The sequence below is a fragment of the Onychostruthus taczanowskii genome, unplaced genomic scaffold (assembly GCF_017590055.1).
Source record: "Onychostruthus taczanowskii isolate IOZ18803 unplaced genomic scaffold, ASM1759005v1 scaffold270, whole genome shotgun sequence".
In the NCBI taxonomy this organism is placed as follows: Eukaryota; Metazoa; Chordata; class Aves; order Passeriformes; family Passeridae; genus Onychostruthus; species Onychostruthus taczanowskii.
Genome location: NW_024500018.1, coordinates 90,292 through 106,318, shown reverse-complemented (window position 1 = coordinate 106,318; position 16,027 = coordinate 90,292). Strand labels below are relative to the sequence as shown.

At 35.3% G+C, this 16,027-nt stretch overlaps 1 protein-coding gene across 1 annotated transcript in view; it reads left to right on the top strand.

Annotated features, from left to right (window-relative positions):
* Window positions 1–16,027, top strand: part of LOC121337491 (receptor-type tyrosine-protein phosphatase delta) — a gene marked incomplete at its 5' end in the record, with an annotated part of 82,820 nt that overhangs the window by 38,865 nt on the left and 27,928 nt on the right. Inside the window, 2 exons of the mRNA XM_041407631.1 lie at window positions 11,058–11,177; window positions 11,708–11,862. Of these exons, the coding sequence (XP_041263565.1) occupies window positions 11,058–11,177; window positions 11,708–11,862 (275 nt within the window). The remainder of the gene's footprint in view (window positions 1–11,057; window positions 11,178–11,707; window positions 11,863–16,027) is intronic.

The window sequence follows — 16,027 nt, the reverse complement described above, 5'->3', positions numbered from 1 at the left end:
TAACAAACGTTGCCTCTAACAGGAAGCATATAGTCTTTCCTCCTTTTTCAGGGCAGGACACTGTTGTAGATTGTCCACTTGCAATCTACTGTTGTAGATTGTCCACTTTCCTTCTCTGCTTTGTAATTCGGTATTTTGAACGCATTTGCTGTGTTATCTTGGAACTGATAGAAAATACTTCCTTCATTAACCTCATTACAATATTTTATGCCTTGGGACCCCATTGCCTTGGTTTAAAATCTTTTGACAAAAAAAAACCCAATCAGGTCAAAGCTAAATGAAAATATAGTGACACTACCAAGTATTCAAATACTAGAAGCTAAATAACAGTATAATGTCAATATCAAATTGATATTGAGCCAGGTTCTGAACTTCTTTACTGATGAGGAAGGCTTTAGTTTTAACAGTGATACTATCAGCTTCATTCAAATTTGCAAATGACTAAATGAATACATGAGGGAACTATATTTGTGGCATTCTGTTAGCCTGATCCAAACACCTATTTGGCTGTCATGAAGTGGATATCATCATCAATATTATAAGCAAAAATTATCTAAAAAACCATACTCGTAGAATAATCATCTTGGTTTGTCAAGGTTTAACATCTTGAATTCTGAGTCTTCATTGGGAACGGGGAGATCAAAACAAGCCCAATAGAAAAGTGATGTATACTGTCTCAGATTTTATTCCCCATTATTCATATACATGGGACTATTTGCATGGGTCCTGTATTTGTTCCATAAAAACATCAAAAGATAATTAAAAGTCCTTGGACTTATTGTCTCTCAACTTGTCACTGACACCTGAGAGAGTCAGGAGAGATGGCACTGTCACAAGAAATGGTAAATGGACTTTTCCTGGTATTGCTGAAACCCTAAATAGGAACTCCTGTTATTCCAAGTGTCAGGCATCAGAACATTTGTGTCTGAGTATTTCAACAAAAATTTTATAGATTTATAGACTATTCCATTTGTAAGAAAAATGGAAAATGGGTAACAGTAGAAATATCAAGTAGATAAAATAATTATTTGGTGTTTGTTTTGCTTGGTAGGTTGATAGGTTTTTTTAAAGAGGATATCATGAATTAAATCAGGGAAGATTTATTCAAGTTCAACTAGTACAAAACCCACAATGACTGGAAAATGTAATTGTATATTGGGACTACTTAGTAAAAACAGATTTGAAACAGAAATTGGGAACCAAAGCTTTCGAAGTCTTGCTATAGGTAAGGAAAAAATAAAGGCAGGTCTGGGAAGAGCCTTTCAAGTTTTTACTCAAAATGTGCATGTTGCTAAGAGTTTTCTTGAATCCTCATTTGTTGATGGCAGAGTAGGCACTGATATCTAATCTATCTGACTTCATATGTAAGACAAAGCAAGAGTACATGCACCACAGTAAGTAATAAGCACAGAAAACAAAGAATGCAGTTTTCTTTTCTGTATGATATGGATGCAGCAGACTTTTATGCAATTGTAATGAAGTTAGTTTTCCATGTGTTGTGCAAGGCTTCTGCAGCAAATTTTAAGTATAATACTGGGTAATACTGGAGGTATTATCTGTCAAAACTCTGCATCAAAAATAAGTGACAATTAGACATTTTCACTAAAGGAATAGAGAAGTCAGCAAGAGGTGCACTTAAAAATTAATTTAAGAATATTGTCAATATGGTCCCAAGTGCACCTGTGTTCTACTGTATTTAGGCAAAATAGAATTGATTTTTGCAGAAAACTTTCACTGGTGTTCTATATGGGGCAGCACAGGTGTGTAAAAATGTGGGGATTTTTAAGTTGTGAAATATATTTATATAGGAAAATATAAAGAGAAAATTTAGCTATGCTTTGTAGCAACCAAAATCATGTCTTTAGCTGGTAGGTGGTACATTAGCATGTAAGTCAGCAGATATCAGTAGTTAGGACACATTTGCTGATGGCATTTTTTCATACTAAAATGTATTGTTTTACTAAAGAGGAATTAAATATGCAGTTTTGTCATTGTTCATTCCCATGTTTTAATGGCTAACCAATACCTTATGTACCAATAGTGTACTATCAGAATTTTATTTCACTTCTTTAGTGCTTGCTGCATGCTAAGATATGAGTCAGATGAAGAATGAATGAGAGAACTGCAGGGAAAAAAGAAAAACAAAATCAAGTACACCATTTGTTCACCAGATTTACAAAAATAAAAATGTGTAGGCTTGTACTGGGTTTTTTTTCATTGCAACAGAATGCCATGGGCACAGTCCAAGAATTCCTACACATCTCACGAGGTCAAGTAACCAGTTGTAATGTCAGAATTGTAAAACTCAGTCATAATTGTTTATTATGGAAGGATTCACAAGGGCAGGAACGTGGTCAGCTCTCAATTTCTATGACTGAAATGTAGTCAGTCATAGATGCTTAATGCATGCAAGAATCTAATGCAATAAAGCTTAGAGTTGCTTTTTCTAGGCACATTTCAGGTGGAAGAGCTGTGCCAAGGTTCCTCAACTAAAATTCAGACTATGAATATCATCCAGTAAAATAGCTATGGAAATGCCGTACTATAAGTAGGGTTAATTTTGCTTTTACACACTAAATATGCTCAAAGCCTGGTTATTTCAGCTTATATACATTTGAAGGTGAGAATATACAAAATGAATGCCCCATGTGAAAACATGTCGGTAAATTAGAGAGAATCTAAAAGAGAACAGTGATCAGATGCTGGAGAAACAGTAAGATTTTTTTTATATATAAGACAGTGAAGAAAATCACAGTAGTCTTTCAGCACATGAAAGGCTGTTAAAAAATTGCATAGCCATTTTCCCTGCCTTTGGGGCTTTAAGAAGGAAGAAGTAAGCTGTGCAGCAAAGGTGATTTATATTGAACTATTAAGGAGCTTCCAAAATGTAATGTCAATAATGGAACAAGCTTTGTAGGATATTGTGTGCAGTCTCTTCCATTGTAAGCTTTCAAGAACTGTTTGCACCAGAGTCTTACCTGAAATGGTCTCGATCTGGCAATATTAACTTTTGGTATCGCCAAAAGTATTTTTCAAGGCAGCCAACTAGGTTTTTTGTGTTATATTCTGTGTGGTTTCTTTTAGCTGTTAGGGTAAACTGATGGTTTTCTATAAAAATACTATTTCCCTGAAGCAAGTATACAGCAAGTGGTTTAGTCAAAACCATATTCTAACTCTGTAATTTGATTTTATTTTCTTAATTTCTTTGCTTTGTGCTTCAGGTAAGACATACGCTACTACCTCATATAATTCTTCTAATCCAGACAGAGGAACTATGCCACATGTAGAAAATGCCCATTGACATTTTGAGTTAGAAGATTAAAAATTCTGTTTATTTTCAAAATTGAGTGAACGTAGAATCTTATCATCATTAAGGTTGGAAAAGACCTTAATAAAATCCAACATTTTACCAAATATCACTGTGCCCACTGAACTATATTAGAAAGTGAGATGTCCACTCATTTTTTGAACATTTCCAGGGATGGTGACTTCCCCACTTCCCTGGGAAACCTGTTCCAATGCTTAACCACTCTTCCAGTGAAGAAACTTTTTCCTGGTATACAACCTGAACCTCCCCTACTGCAGTTTGAGGCCTTTTCCTCTTTTCCTGTTGCTGGTTGCCTGGAAAAGGAGATCGACCCTACCTCGCACAGTCTCCTTTCAGGTAGTTCTAGAGCACAATAAGGCACCCCCTGAACTTTTTTTTCTCCAGACTGGACAACCATTGTATCCTCAGCCACTCCTCACAGGACTTACATTTGAGACCCTTCAGTGGCTTTGTGGCCCTCTCTGGACACATGATTAGTTCATATTTGGTTTAGCATTGTAGTGTGATACTTCAGCACACAGTGTTCTGTCAAGCAATTTGGAGCTCGAAAATGTCAGAGAGTGGATTTAGTATTGATTATCAAAAAGTGATTCTACTTTTCCTTTGTGGTGAAAAACTCAAGGCCAGTTGTCCTTTATGGCAAGCAACAAATCAGGAAAATTTAAGTTCTTCTAAGAGGTGTCTCTGAAAAACAATATTTTTTTTTTAACATTTTACATAATTTACAGAGCTTGTCCTGTGTTCTAGGGAAGTTAATGGATACAGATGGATACTGAAGTTGGTAATCAATGCTTTTGCTAGGGGAATTTTCTGGTTCACATAACAGGAACTGTATGAAATACATTTATGAGATAAAGAATTTCATCTATGTATTAAACTAGCTATAGCTATAGCTTCACTTTGACTTGAAGTTGCATTAAAAAATCAAAATCTAGACTGAGACATCTAGGTCCACAAAATACCTTCCAATATACCTTTTCATGTATTAGTTCTGTTTCAAGTGAACCAAAGACATAATAATAATAATATTTTTTTTATCTGATGTTTCTTTCTTTTGATCCTTTTGTTTCACTGATATTTTATATAATATTCATATCAGCTTAAAGAGGTAGTTCTCTTTTATGGAAAATAGTAGATATTCATTACAGCACTTGAATAGCAGGCTGAAATGTTCAATATGTTCCTCATGCTGTAATATCTTATTCAGTGAAAGGATTATTCAGGCTGTACAGAGTGATCAGCCTTGAGTACAAGAAGATGAAACAAAAAGTAGTCAGCACATTCACTTTGCCAGTCAGTCCATTCATTTAAACCTTTTCAAGACATTTTTTGGAAAATCTTGCTGAGCTTAACTGTTTGGCAGACTCATCCTTCAAAATGAATTCATTAAAACCATGCCTTCCCTGCTGTTAGAAAGAGCTCAAAAAAGGCATGTCACATTGATATCAGCAATACAGTTTTGAACTGTTCTTTGCTTATACAGATGAAGATGAAAATTGAGATAGAGACGAACACTTCTAAACATGCCAAATATTCCTTTCAATATCTGTTTCCTTTTGTTTTAATAGCCATACCACACTCTTTCATAAGGATCAGAATGGAAAAATTCTGGGGATAATTTCTTTCATTAATCAATTATCTTTCAGTGTTAACTGTTAACTTATTAATCATATCTCAGAAATTCCAGAAAGTAGCGGTGTCATGAGGGTGTATTTGAAGCCTTAGTAGAGGACTAAAGCTTGTTATGAATTGATTAGCCTATGGCTCATTTGTGTTGCCTCCAGATTCTTACTGGATTTTTTTTTTTTTTTTTGGTGGCTGCTGTAATTAAGACCAAAATTCAAAACTTATTTATGACTATGAATTTATATTTTAATCTTTCATTTAAAGCTAGACTGAAGTCAATGAGTGACACGAGAGCAAATCTTGTTCAAATAAAATCGAAAAACATGTGTCTGTACTCTGTTTTTTTTTTTTTTAGTCTTTGCATTATAATGTCAAATACTATTGTCAGTGTCTTTAAGCTTTAGACTCAAATCAGCCTAATCCTTAGGTGGCAAGGCATTGCTGAAAAAAGAAAATGGCTTCAGAGTAACATCTGTTTGGAGACAAAACATCAGCTGAAATGTCTGAGGCAGTAAATTATCCTGATAGGGTTTGAGACAGTTCCACCCCCAACAGTTGTCACTAGCTTTCTTATTGCAGAATTATTATTGCCATTCAACATAATTTATTATTCTTCTGTTTTTGAAGGAAGATCATCTGAAAATACTATAGAAAATTCTGTCTGCAAAAGTCTTTTTTAGTAAGAAAACCAGAGCAAGAAATTATGTTCTATTTTATATTCTAGATTCAGCAAAATTAATATGCTATTCTTACAGCAAATCATGTGCTATATGTGATCTACCTTACACTAGTTTTCTGTTTCTTTCCTGATCTTTTTTTGTTTTATCCTTATAATCTTAGATGGCTTGTAACAGCTGGTACCCATGTTAAGAATCACCTGAAGGATCTTTTCAGCATGATGATGGAACTTTATACTGGAAAATTATTTCTCTACCCTTGAATGTCAGGAATCTTTGTATTCATATGTTCATATGGAAATACACTTCCTTCAGCTCTGTTGATGCATAGAAGCATGCTCTCTAGTGTCTATGACTTGTTGAAGTGTGAATATCCAGGAATATTAGGAACTCTGTAGCTGAAACCCTTCAAGTCTGAAAATGTCTCAAGCTTCTCATTTTTAATGAAAAAGGATGCATTTGCATGTTTTTACAGCTTTGCTTTCACTGAATACTTGTACTTCCATAAAGAGTAATGATTTGCATGGTCTGAGTGGAAGAAATGTAAAGAAGATATGTCTATGTTTGAGAGGCAAGTTAAGAGATTGTGCCTATCATTAGTTATATATTCTAGCTATATCCAATTCTATGGTACTTAAAAATGTTTCTTAATGTATTTAGTCATTTGAGAGCTGCTCTGATTTCATATGTAGTGGTTTTGGCAGTGTGCAATTTATGATCATGGGTTGGGAGATGATATCAGGGAGCATAATGGTCCCCCTGTTATCCAGGATGAAGCAGTCAGAGAACTGCTGAGATGCTTGGATATTCATAAATCCATGGGACTAGATGGGATCCATCGCAGGGTCCTGAGGGAGTTGGCAGATGAGCCTGTGAAGCCTCTCTCCATCATTTAACAACAGTCCTGGCTCACTGGTGAGGTTCCAGAGGACTGGAAGCTGGCCAATGTGACACTCATTCACCAAAACTGTGGGAAGGAGGGTCCTGGCAATTATAGGCAAGTTAGCCTGACCAGTACCCGCTAAGGTCATGGAACAGTTTATACTGAGTATGCTCACACAGCACTTACAGCATGGCCAGGGTATCAGACTCAGCCAGCATGACTTTAGGAGGGGAAGGCCATGTTTGACCAACATGATCTCCTTTTATGACCAGGTGACCTGCCTGGTGGATGCAGGAAAGTCTGTGGGTGTTGTGTACTTGGACTTCAGCAAGGCCTTTGACATGGTCTCCCGCAGCACTCTCCTGGAAAAGCTGGCAGCCCATGGCTTGGACAGGAGCACTCTTTGCTGGGTTCAGAACTGGCTGGATGCCGGGCCCAGAGAGTGCTGGTGAGCGGTGCTGCATCCAGCTGGGGCCAGGCACCAGTGGTGTCCTGAGGGGTCTGTGCTGGGGCCACTTCTCTTCAATATCTTCATTGACAACAAGGATGAGGGGTTTGAGTGTTTCATTAGTAGGTTTGTGGACAACACTAAGCTGGGATCATGTGTTGATCTGTTGGAGGGTAGGAGGGCTCTGCAGAGAGACCTGGAACGGTTGGATGGATGGGCAGAGTCCAGTAGGATGACGTATCAGAGGTGACCTTATCACTCTCTACAACTCCCTGAAAGGAGGTTGTGGTCAGGTGCGTGTCGGTCTTTCTCTCCAGGCGGCAACAGACAGAACAAGAGGACACAGTCCTCTGCACCAAGGGAAATATAGGTTGCATATTGGGAAAAAGGTTTTTATGGAAAGAGTGATAAAGTTCTGGAATGGTCTGTCCGGGGGGGTGGTGGAGTGTCCATCCCTGGATGTGTTTAAAAAAGACTGGATGTGGCACTCAGTGCCATGGTTTAGTTGAGGTTAACTTGGGGCATGGCTTGGAGTCAATGATCTTGAAGGTCTCTTCCAACCTAGTCATTCTGTGCTTCGGTGATATGAAAGTAGTAGTGAAAGATACGCTTTTCAGTACCTGTAGTTACATTTCTCTTTAAAAAGACCACTCTTAAATTACCAGTGAATTATTTCATGCTCATATGTCTGCTTCATTCATCTTGCCATCTTTAGTCACAGGCAAGAGATCATTAGATAATTACTGGTGAAAGCTGTTCTCATGTACAGTTAGTGGCACAGAAAAACTATTGTTGGGTGCAGGTCAGTATAGTCTACTAGGCAAAAGATCAACCCTTGGAACTTGGGGCTACATGGATGAGAGAAAGATGATGACTATGTGGCGAGGGCTCATCAAAGGTATATTAGAAAATAACTGTGACAATAAAAACACTGTAATTGTATGCCTGGAGAATGCTAGCATTATCATCACCATACTTTGCCACATTAATTTTTTTTCCAAATAATTTACAGAAGCAAGGGAGAAATGGCTCTTATTACACAGAACTTAAACACAGGCCAAAAAGCTAAAGCAAGAACATATTTGGCAAAAACTTTCAAAATTGACTTGTTCACATTTAGTGTTAAATTTTGGATGACTCAAGGGGGTTGAGATTTCTTTTCTGAAAAGAAGATAGGATGTGTAACCTCTCCCACTTCAAGAGCTGAAAACTAGGATCTTAACATAGAATAAAAGGTTTGGACAGGACTCTGTCTCTGAAAGTAGTCTTACCAATTAACTTGTATTATCTGGTCCTCTGCTGCCAGTGAAGTCCAATAGAAACATTGCTTGATCTCTCACAAAGATAAATTGTACTCTAAATTGTTAGGAGTATTGGGAGAATTGTTAGGAGTATTGGGAATATAAGGTTTATGATCACAGAGCAAAAGAGGGTAGGAGCCACATAAGGACATATATCTGAAGAAGACCTCTTGATCTGAGAAAAATCAATAGGCAAAAGGGACAGAAGATGCAGTTCAATCAACTTATGCTTTATGTGTGCTCTTCCAGAAGGTCAAATCCACATCAACCTGAAATCGGGTTTTCTTTCTAAGAGAATTGATACTTATTTTCATCAGTTTCCACTTCCAAATAATGTAGATACTACACTACAAATTGTGTTTCTTGTTGAACACTTGCTGTCTGCTTCCAGCAGCAGTCCTCTGCATCATGTAGCTCTCACAGAAAGTATTTTAGAAAAATTATATCATAATTGAAGTTTATGTCAGACAAACTAGTACATTAAAAAAAAACCCAAGTAAAATCTCCACATAAAGGAGCATGCACATTTTTTTTCCCAGCCTGACTAAAAAATAGCCTTCTGAGTAAATCCTTAACATTAGATTACTCTAAAAAATAAAAATAAAACAAGCATTTTCTGTCATTTTGAAGCTGGTCAAATTTTGTTGTTAGCAAACTCCAAGCTGTTTAATTTTTCAGGAATGCTTTCTGGAAGCTGGTACTGCTTCTATAAGCATACAATTTATATGTAAGACCTGCATGGTAAAGAGAACATATTTAGGCATGCAAAGGCACAGCTAAACTTTTCTCTCTTCTTTTAATTAAAAAAAATAATTTTTATTAATTAAAAAAACCTTCAAAAAACCCATGTTTAGTCAGAGTAAACCTGTAGTTGCTAAGATTACAATTTACAGTTATTATGTATCAACACTTTCCATGAAAAAATGTGTAATTCCATGGGAATTAAAAAATAATAAACCACAACTTGTTTGTTTAAAATACAGGTAACCAATATAGACATGTTCCACTGTTTCTATATTAATTAAAAAGTGAAGCTATATTTACTATAATTATATTTAAATGTCCCAATTGAAAACATGCTTTTTCAGTTTGATTTACAAAAACCAAGGGGGCAAGTGCTAGGAATCTTGCAAATATATACTGGATATTTGTGAACTATTTGCAGTACTTACTCTTCTAGTAAATGACACAAGGAAGTAATTATTTATTTACTTAATAAGAGAATTTTTCACTATCAATGCCATTTTTTAATAGCACAGTATCAATAAACATTTGAGTTACTTTATTGCAATTCCTTATCTCTAAATTAAATTATCATTGCCTGTAAAAAATTGTTTCCCTTTACTTTGCCACTAATTAATGCTTATCCCCTGCTTCAGTGGCTAAAATTTTTTCCTTTATCTAGATTACTTGTTCTCAGACTGTGATTTGTGAGCCATTAATGATCTGTAACCTCTGAGCCTCAAAACAAAATGATCTGTGAGCAAAAGTTATTTGGGTCTAGATAGCTGGAGAGCATACCAAGTCTTTTTTCGATGAGTATTGTTCAGAATGAAGAACCTGGAGAACACACAAGTTTCAAAGATGCATATCTTAATTTTCCATTTTGGGGAAATAATCACTTTTCCTCGTGGACTAGCATAACAATTCACTTTTTTTTTACTGCAAATGTTGTGTAATATTTTGCTTTTGTTGTTCATTACATTTACTCTGTTCTCACTGAATTTCGTAAGTCTGGCTTGGAGTGATTAATGAAGACGTATTAAAAAAACCCAGTGTGATGTTACTGGACTCAGTTTAAACTTCTTTTCTGTACTGTAGGAGGGCTAATTGGTAAGAATGTGTTGTTATAAATAGAATAGAGATCAACTCTGTTTCACCCATCAGCCACTGAAAGTAAAATGTTTTAAATTACTTGACTGCCATACTGCTTTGTACTACATTTTTGGTGGGTTTAGGGTTTCAGCATCTCTGTTTTCTTAACAGTTATCATTATAAATACCCTTTTTAACTGAAACAAATTATTGAGATTTAGAAGTGATGATAAAAATATGGTTCTTTTATGTGTCATCTTACACAGAATTATTGCATAGTTTAATATTCTAGACTGTGTCATTTTAAAATTAAGATTCCTCTGAATTAAATGTACTGTTTTTTTTAAAATTTGATGGATGAACTCTCCACCAAACCATGTTTTTTAAATGCCTGTGGACCCAATTTCATTATACGCTTCTTCTCTGATGAGCACTGATCTCAGAAGGAATTTTTTTTTTTCTCACAGTCCACTTAATAGCTGCTGATGACCTTTCATTTATCAGTGTACTGAAATTATTTCTGAAAACATACTTGTTCATCCTGAGATATTTCTATACATAATAAATATTAACATCAAAGCAGTAGTTTATAAGTTTGGGGACTCCTGTAAAATATGGCAAATATTAAAAAAAATGTTCCACCTATGTTGAAATAATTAGTACTGTTATTAAGTTATGGAGTGTGAAAAGTGAAGATACAGGTCATACTTTAAGCTACTATAATTTTTTTTTCTTCAGTGTATCTATGTTTATTAGCATTTCCCAATTATCTGTCATACTAAACTTGCCCATAATGGAAGAAGACATTATATAATCTACTACCAGAAGAGCAGTTCTTGTGGATGATAAAATAAATTTCTTGTATTAGAAGCTGGCCATTCTGTCTCCACATATGTTTAAAGCCTATGGTGATATACAGTCAGATATGTAATAAATTTCAGTATTAAATGTATGAAATGATAATGTGTTTTTCACTGCAGGTGAAGTGTGATCAATACTGGCCAAGCAGAGGCACAGAAACTTATGGACTAATCCAAGTGACCCTTTTAGACACTGTTGAATTGGCAACATACTGTGTTCGTACATTTGCACTTCACAAGGTATTATATACTTATATATACTTACTATATAATTTTAAATTGAAAGGCTGGCAGTTTTTTCCCTCACCTCCCATTCCTTCTTTCCTTTCTATCACCAGCCTCCCTCCTGTAACCTTGTCCTCCTTTCTCCTTTTGCTTCCTGCCTTACCTGTGTGCCTTTTTCCCTTACTTCCTTATTCCCTTTCTCCCCTACTCCTCCTTTCTAGCCTTCCCCTTGTTTCTTTCCAACAGCCCTGATTATTGAGACTTCTACAGAGTACATGTTCCTGATAACATGAATTTTTGTGAGTTAATGCAGAGCTCTCACCATAAAAAACCTGCATACTTATGGTGCACAAGTATACATTTAAAGATCTTACATTGTTTGAATCTGTAATTTGGATTTTCTTCCATAGCCAGAGTTCTTTTTCTTGCTGGCCTCACATATTTAAAAACGTTCACTGGTATATATGCTTTTGCAGTTGTTTCACTGAAAAGTGCCGATATTATCTCAAGTAGCAGTTTTGTCATGAAACTTTTAAATTTCATAGAATGGCTCAAGTGAGAAAAGGGAAGTGAGGCAATTCCAGTTCACTGCCTGGCCTGACCATGGTGTCCCAGAACACCCAACACCATTCTTAGCTTTCCTGCGACGAGTCAAGACTTGCAACCCACCTGATGCCGGACCTATGGTTGTGCATTGCAGGTAAGCCCAGAAGTTTCTTCAAAGCATGGTGTGTCAAGGTTACTGCTTTCTGTTTTGTTGCAGATAAAAGTATGATTGTCTTTCAAACAGACTTCGGAGTCTGTCAAAGAAATTGGTGGTTGCATTGCAAACCAAGGACCTGAGTGCCAACTTGGGTACCCTAGAATTATTTTATTTGGTCTATGCACAATTAATTTAATTTTAGTACGTCAAAAGATCCCCAGGGAGGATGTCTGTAGGGAAAATACAAATGTATCTGAATGTGATGTGAAAAAGGAAGTCGATGGTATTGGTTTAAGAGTCTAAGTGTTGAAAAAAAGTGGGTTTTAAGCAATGAAACACTTTTTGAAATTATTACTTATATTGTGTGAGAAAGTAGCCAGCATGAGAATAAAGATAGATAAATTCAGGTAAGACCTGAATCTGTATTCAAGGTTGCATCCTCAGTTTAGAACTTTGAGGAGCTGAAAATGCAAAGGATGTACCTACAGAACAAGCTGAACCCAGGTGCAGGGAAATTAGTGCTCCATGCTTTTTTGCAAAGTAGCAAACCTCTTCAGGCATTATAAGGTATGAATTAATAACACTGGAATTAAAAAAGTCAGCTGCTTTTTGTTTGTTGGGACTAAGGAAAATGAAGAGAAAGAGATACAGCTTCTTTGAAATTTGCTGAACAGATCTTTGAGAAAGCCTTAAAATCATATTGACAAGGACATTATCAGAACATACATACCAATTCTGACTGAAATAAACTCCAAGATGGGTTCCCTCATTCCAGAGCTATATTTTCATACATTGTGTAGCTTGCTGTGTAGCCCTTTTCAAAGTAATTTCCTAAGATCACTATTTCTTGTGAACTTCATTTTGGAATACCTTCCATTAGTAAGGCTGAGAGCTACTATACATGGATCTCTGAAGTTACAAATGCTTAGCGTATTTGAAAACCAGTCTTGCTTTTTTCATCCAAAACCTGAGGAATACCACCATGTCTAGTTTTGACTTCTCATATTGATAACCCACCCATGGAATCTGATAATTTAAACACTTTTAAAGTGATTGAAATAGTCTCCTGTAAACAAGATGGAAAAATAAATTCAAAAGGAAGACAAAGTAAGCAGAACTTAAATGTTGAAAGGCACAGACTGTTTACAAAATACCAGAGAACATGGAACACAGATATTAAATGTTTATTTAAACACCAGGATTAAAAATGTGGAATAATTATAAATAACAACACAAATATATCATACAGTTTGCTGAATGTTTCTTGAATGGAGATGCATAATTTTGTTCTTGCATTTACAGGGTCTTAAAACATTTTAATTATTGCCTAGGATTTTAGATTTCTTCAGCTACAACTTCATTAGCTTGATCCATATATAGCATACCTCCAAAGCTGCTCAGCAGTGAAGGTGCTATATGCTACATCAAAACCAAACTTAATAGAAGAAACTAATTTTCCCACTCTGGAAAATCTCTTACGTTAATATAATAGCCTAAATTACCACTATGCAAAAATAGGAAAATTAAATCAGTTTTTATGGCTATTCATTGGAAAAGATGAAATAAAATGCATTGTTTTTTATAACTCAGTGGTACTGATGAAGTACAAGGCAATTATTTTCTTTTTGTCATTAGTTTTGCATGCAGATTTCATTGCAAGTTGTGGTCAAGTTAGGTGGTTTGATTTCATGCCTGAGGGACTTTTTTATCCCAAATTCCTATTGATTTATTTATCAATAATTTATCTGCAATAAGCAAAATCTGCTATATATAAGCTTTTTGCCTTATGTATACTTACTAGAGTAATTAGATTTCAGTCACTTTATGCAACCTAACCTGTAAAAAAGAGATTTTCACATATCCTATTATTTTAATAAGGTGTTTAGATTTGACTCCTAACAATTTGTCTATGAACAGAATTAATGTAACCAGGTTTCTGAAAAAAATTTAAAACATATGTCTCTGTAATTAAAACAGGCTGGACATTTAGCATCAACTGTTCTGGACAGTCCAAAGTTTATTAATGTGCTAATTAACTCCTCAATGTAATGTGTTAACTATCCAACTGATAGGCTAACAAGAAGTTACTAAAGTGTTTCTCACAACAGTAATGTTAATGTGAGTGTCACTTTTCAGGCATACTGTAGCAACATTATATTCAGAGATTTGTATTGCCTTATCATTTTAAATTCAACATGATTTTCTTGGGGCTGTCTTGTGCAGGGAGAGGAGTCAGACTTCAGTAATCCTTGTGGGTCCCTTCCAACTCAGCTTATTCTGTGATTCTATGATTATTAAATTGGTTCAAAAAAATCAAAAGAGGAACAACTACAGAGCATCACCACAGTATTTTTAGGCTAAAGGATATGTCTTTCATCCATCCATATGAAAATTCTTCCTATTTGGTTTGAAACTGAAGTACTGGAGATGCATAAACATTTCATTTCAAACTCATAAAAAATAATTTAAAACAGTTCGGTACCAACTCTGCACATTACACAGTTTTTAATTAGAATCTGCTTTCCATTTTTTTCCTTCACTTCTCTGTTGCTCTCTTGGTAGGTTTCTCCATTCCAATATTTTCTTTGCCTATTATAAGTCATTTAACAATTTTATCAAATTTTTTCTCTCCACATCTGGAGTGATCCTTATTCAGTGGACCCCTCTAAGTATATTCCAGTTGTCTCCTTCAATTCCATTGTTTTCTCAAACTTATTTCATTGTTATCACATTGCTGAACCATTTAATGAAATACGTTCCTATTTTTTTTTAGTATTTTCTCTGAAGTGAGATTGTAATTCTAATGGTAATTGTCATTCTAATTTTTGCCAAGCATCTACTTTTACTGCCCTCTACTAGTTGCTATTTTCCACTGAGATATTTTTCTGTTCTTGACAAACTTCTTCATTTTCATTTGTTCCTTTCCTGACTCCTAGTCTGCCTCTGCTTCCTTTTTAATATTCCTCTTGTCCTTGTTCTGTATCTTGTCCATCATTGTCTCCCATTTTGTGTTCAGGACTACCTAAATCCCTTTTCATTAAATTCCCCCTTTTTTAAATCATCCAGATTTAAAAAGTACTTAAGACTTTTCTAACTAGAGCCAAACAATATAATACAGAATGATACCTTATATCCTTTGCCTATAGTACCCAGTCTTTTTAACAATATCTCATTGAAGGAGTAATCTGACTTTAGTTTCTAGAAGGAACACAGGATTTATAGTGGCAATTTTAAGCCATCTGAGACATCAATAATACCTTCTTTTATATTTCTTCCAGTACCTACCAAACTATCAGAGCTCAGGAAATTCTAATAATCACATTACAGAAGTATAAACAGAATGGGAGTTTGGGAGTTGCCTTTCAAAATGTGTTTGATAAAAAGAAAGAGTAGGCTTGAAGAATCTGTGGAAGCCTTTTTCTGCAAACTTTTAAACCATAGAAACTGAAAAACAATGCTATTAACAGTAAAGGGAGAATTTATTTCTCACCCTGTGTGGGTGAGGAATACAAGAGCCACCTGTCTGATCCTTACAGAGTAACCCCCTATTTATTCTGTATTTATAGGTATGTATTGCAAGTGAAATGTTTAGCCCAAGCTTTTTCTTACTGCATTTCCACCCATCTGCCATAATAATGACCAGCAGTTTCCTTTCAGTCCATTTCATGTTAAAAGATTAAATGTTTTTTTCTAGTTTGCTCCATGGTTTTGGGGTACAGCTAAATGTCCAATAGAGAATCAAGGTAGATGGAGACCCAGTTCATGAATGACCCCAGACAAGTTTGTATCAAAGCCTCATTTGTTCGTAAGCTATTTTAATATCCTGTCCCTAGGAAATGATTTTTGAATGTGTAAAGAAATTATTTAATAATTACAATGTGCTTCATGGGAAGAAGTCTGAGCTGAAAACAGCTGACTGTTGAAGAGCCAGTAAATACTTGAATACCCTCTGTTCATGTAACAGTGACCAAAAAAAGAAAACAGTTCTGTCTAGTGAAATTAACTGAGAATGTACATACTACCATTCTACATTACTACACTTGATGATTTCTGATAAATGTATGTCAAAGATATGCAAATAGAAATATTTTTAATAATATTTGTGTGATAATAGCAAAGAAATACAGAATTATATTAGAATTTCCAAAACATTTGTAATTAT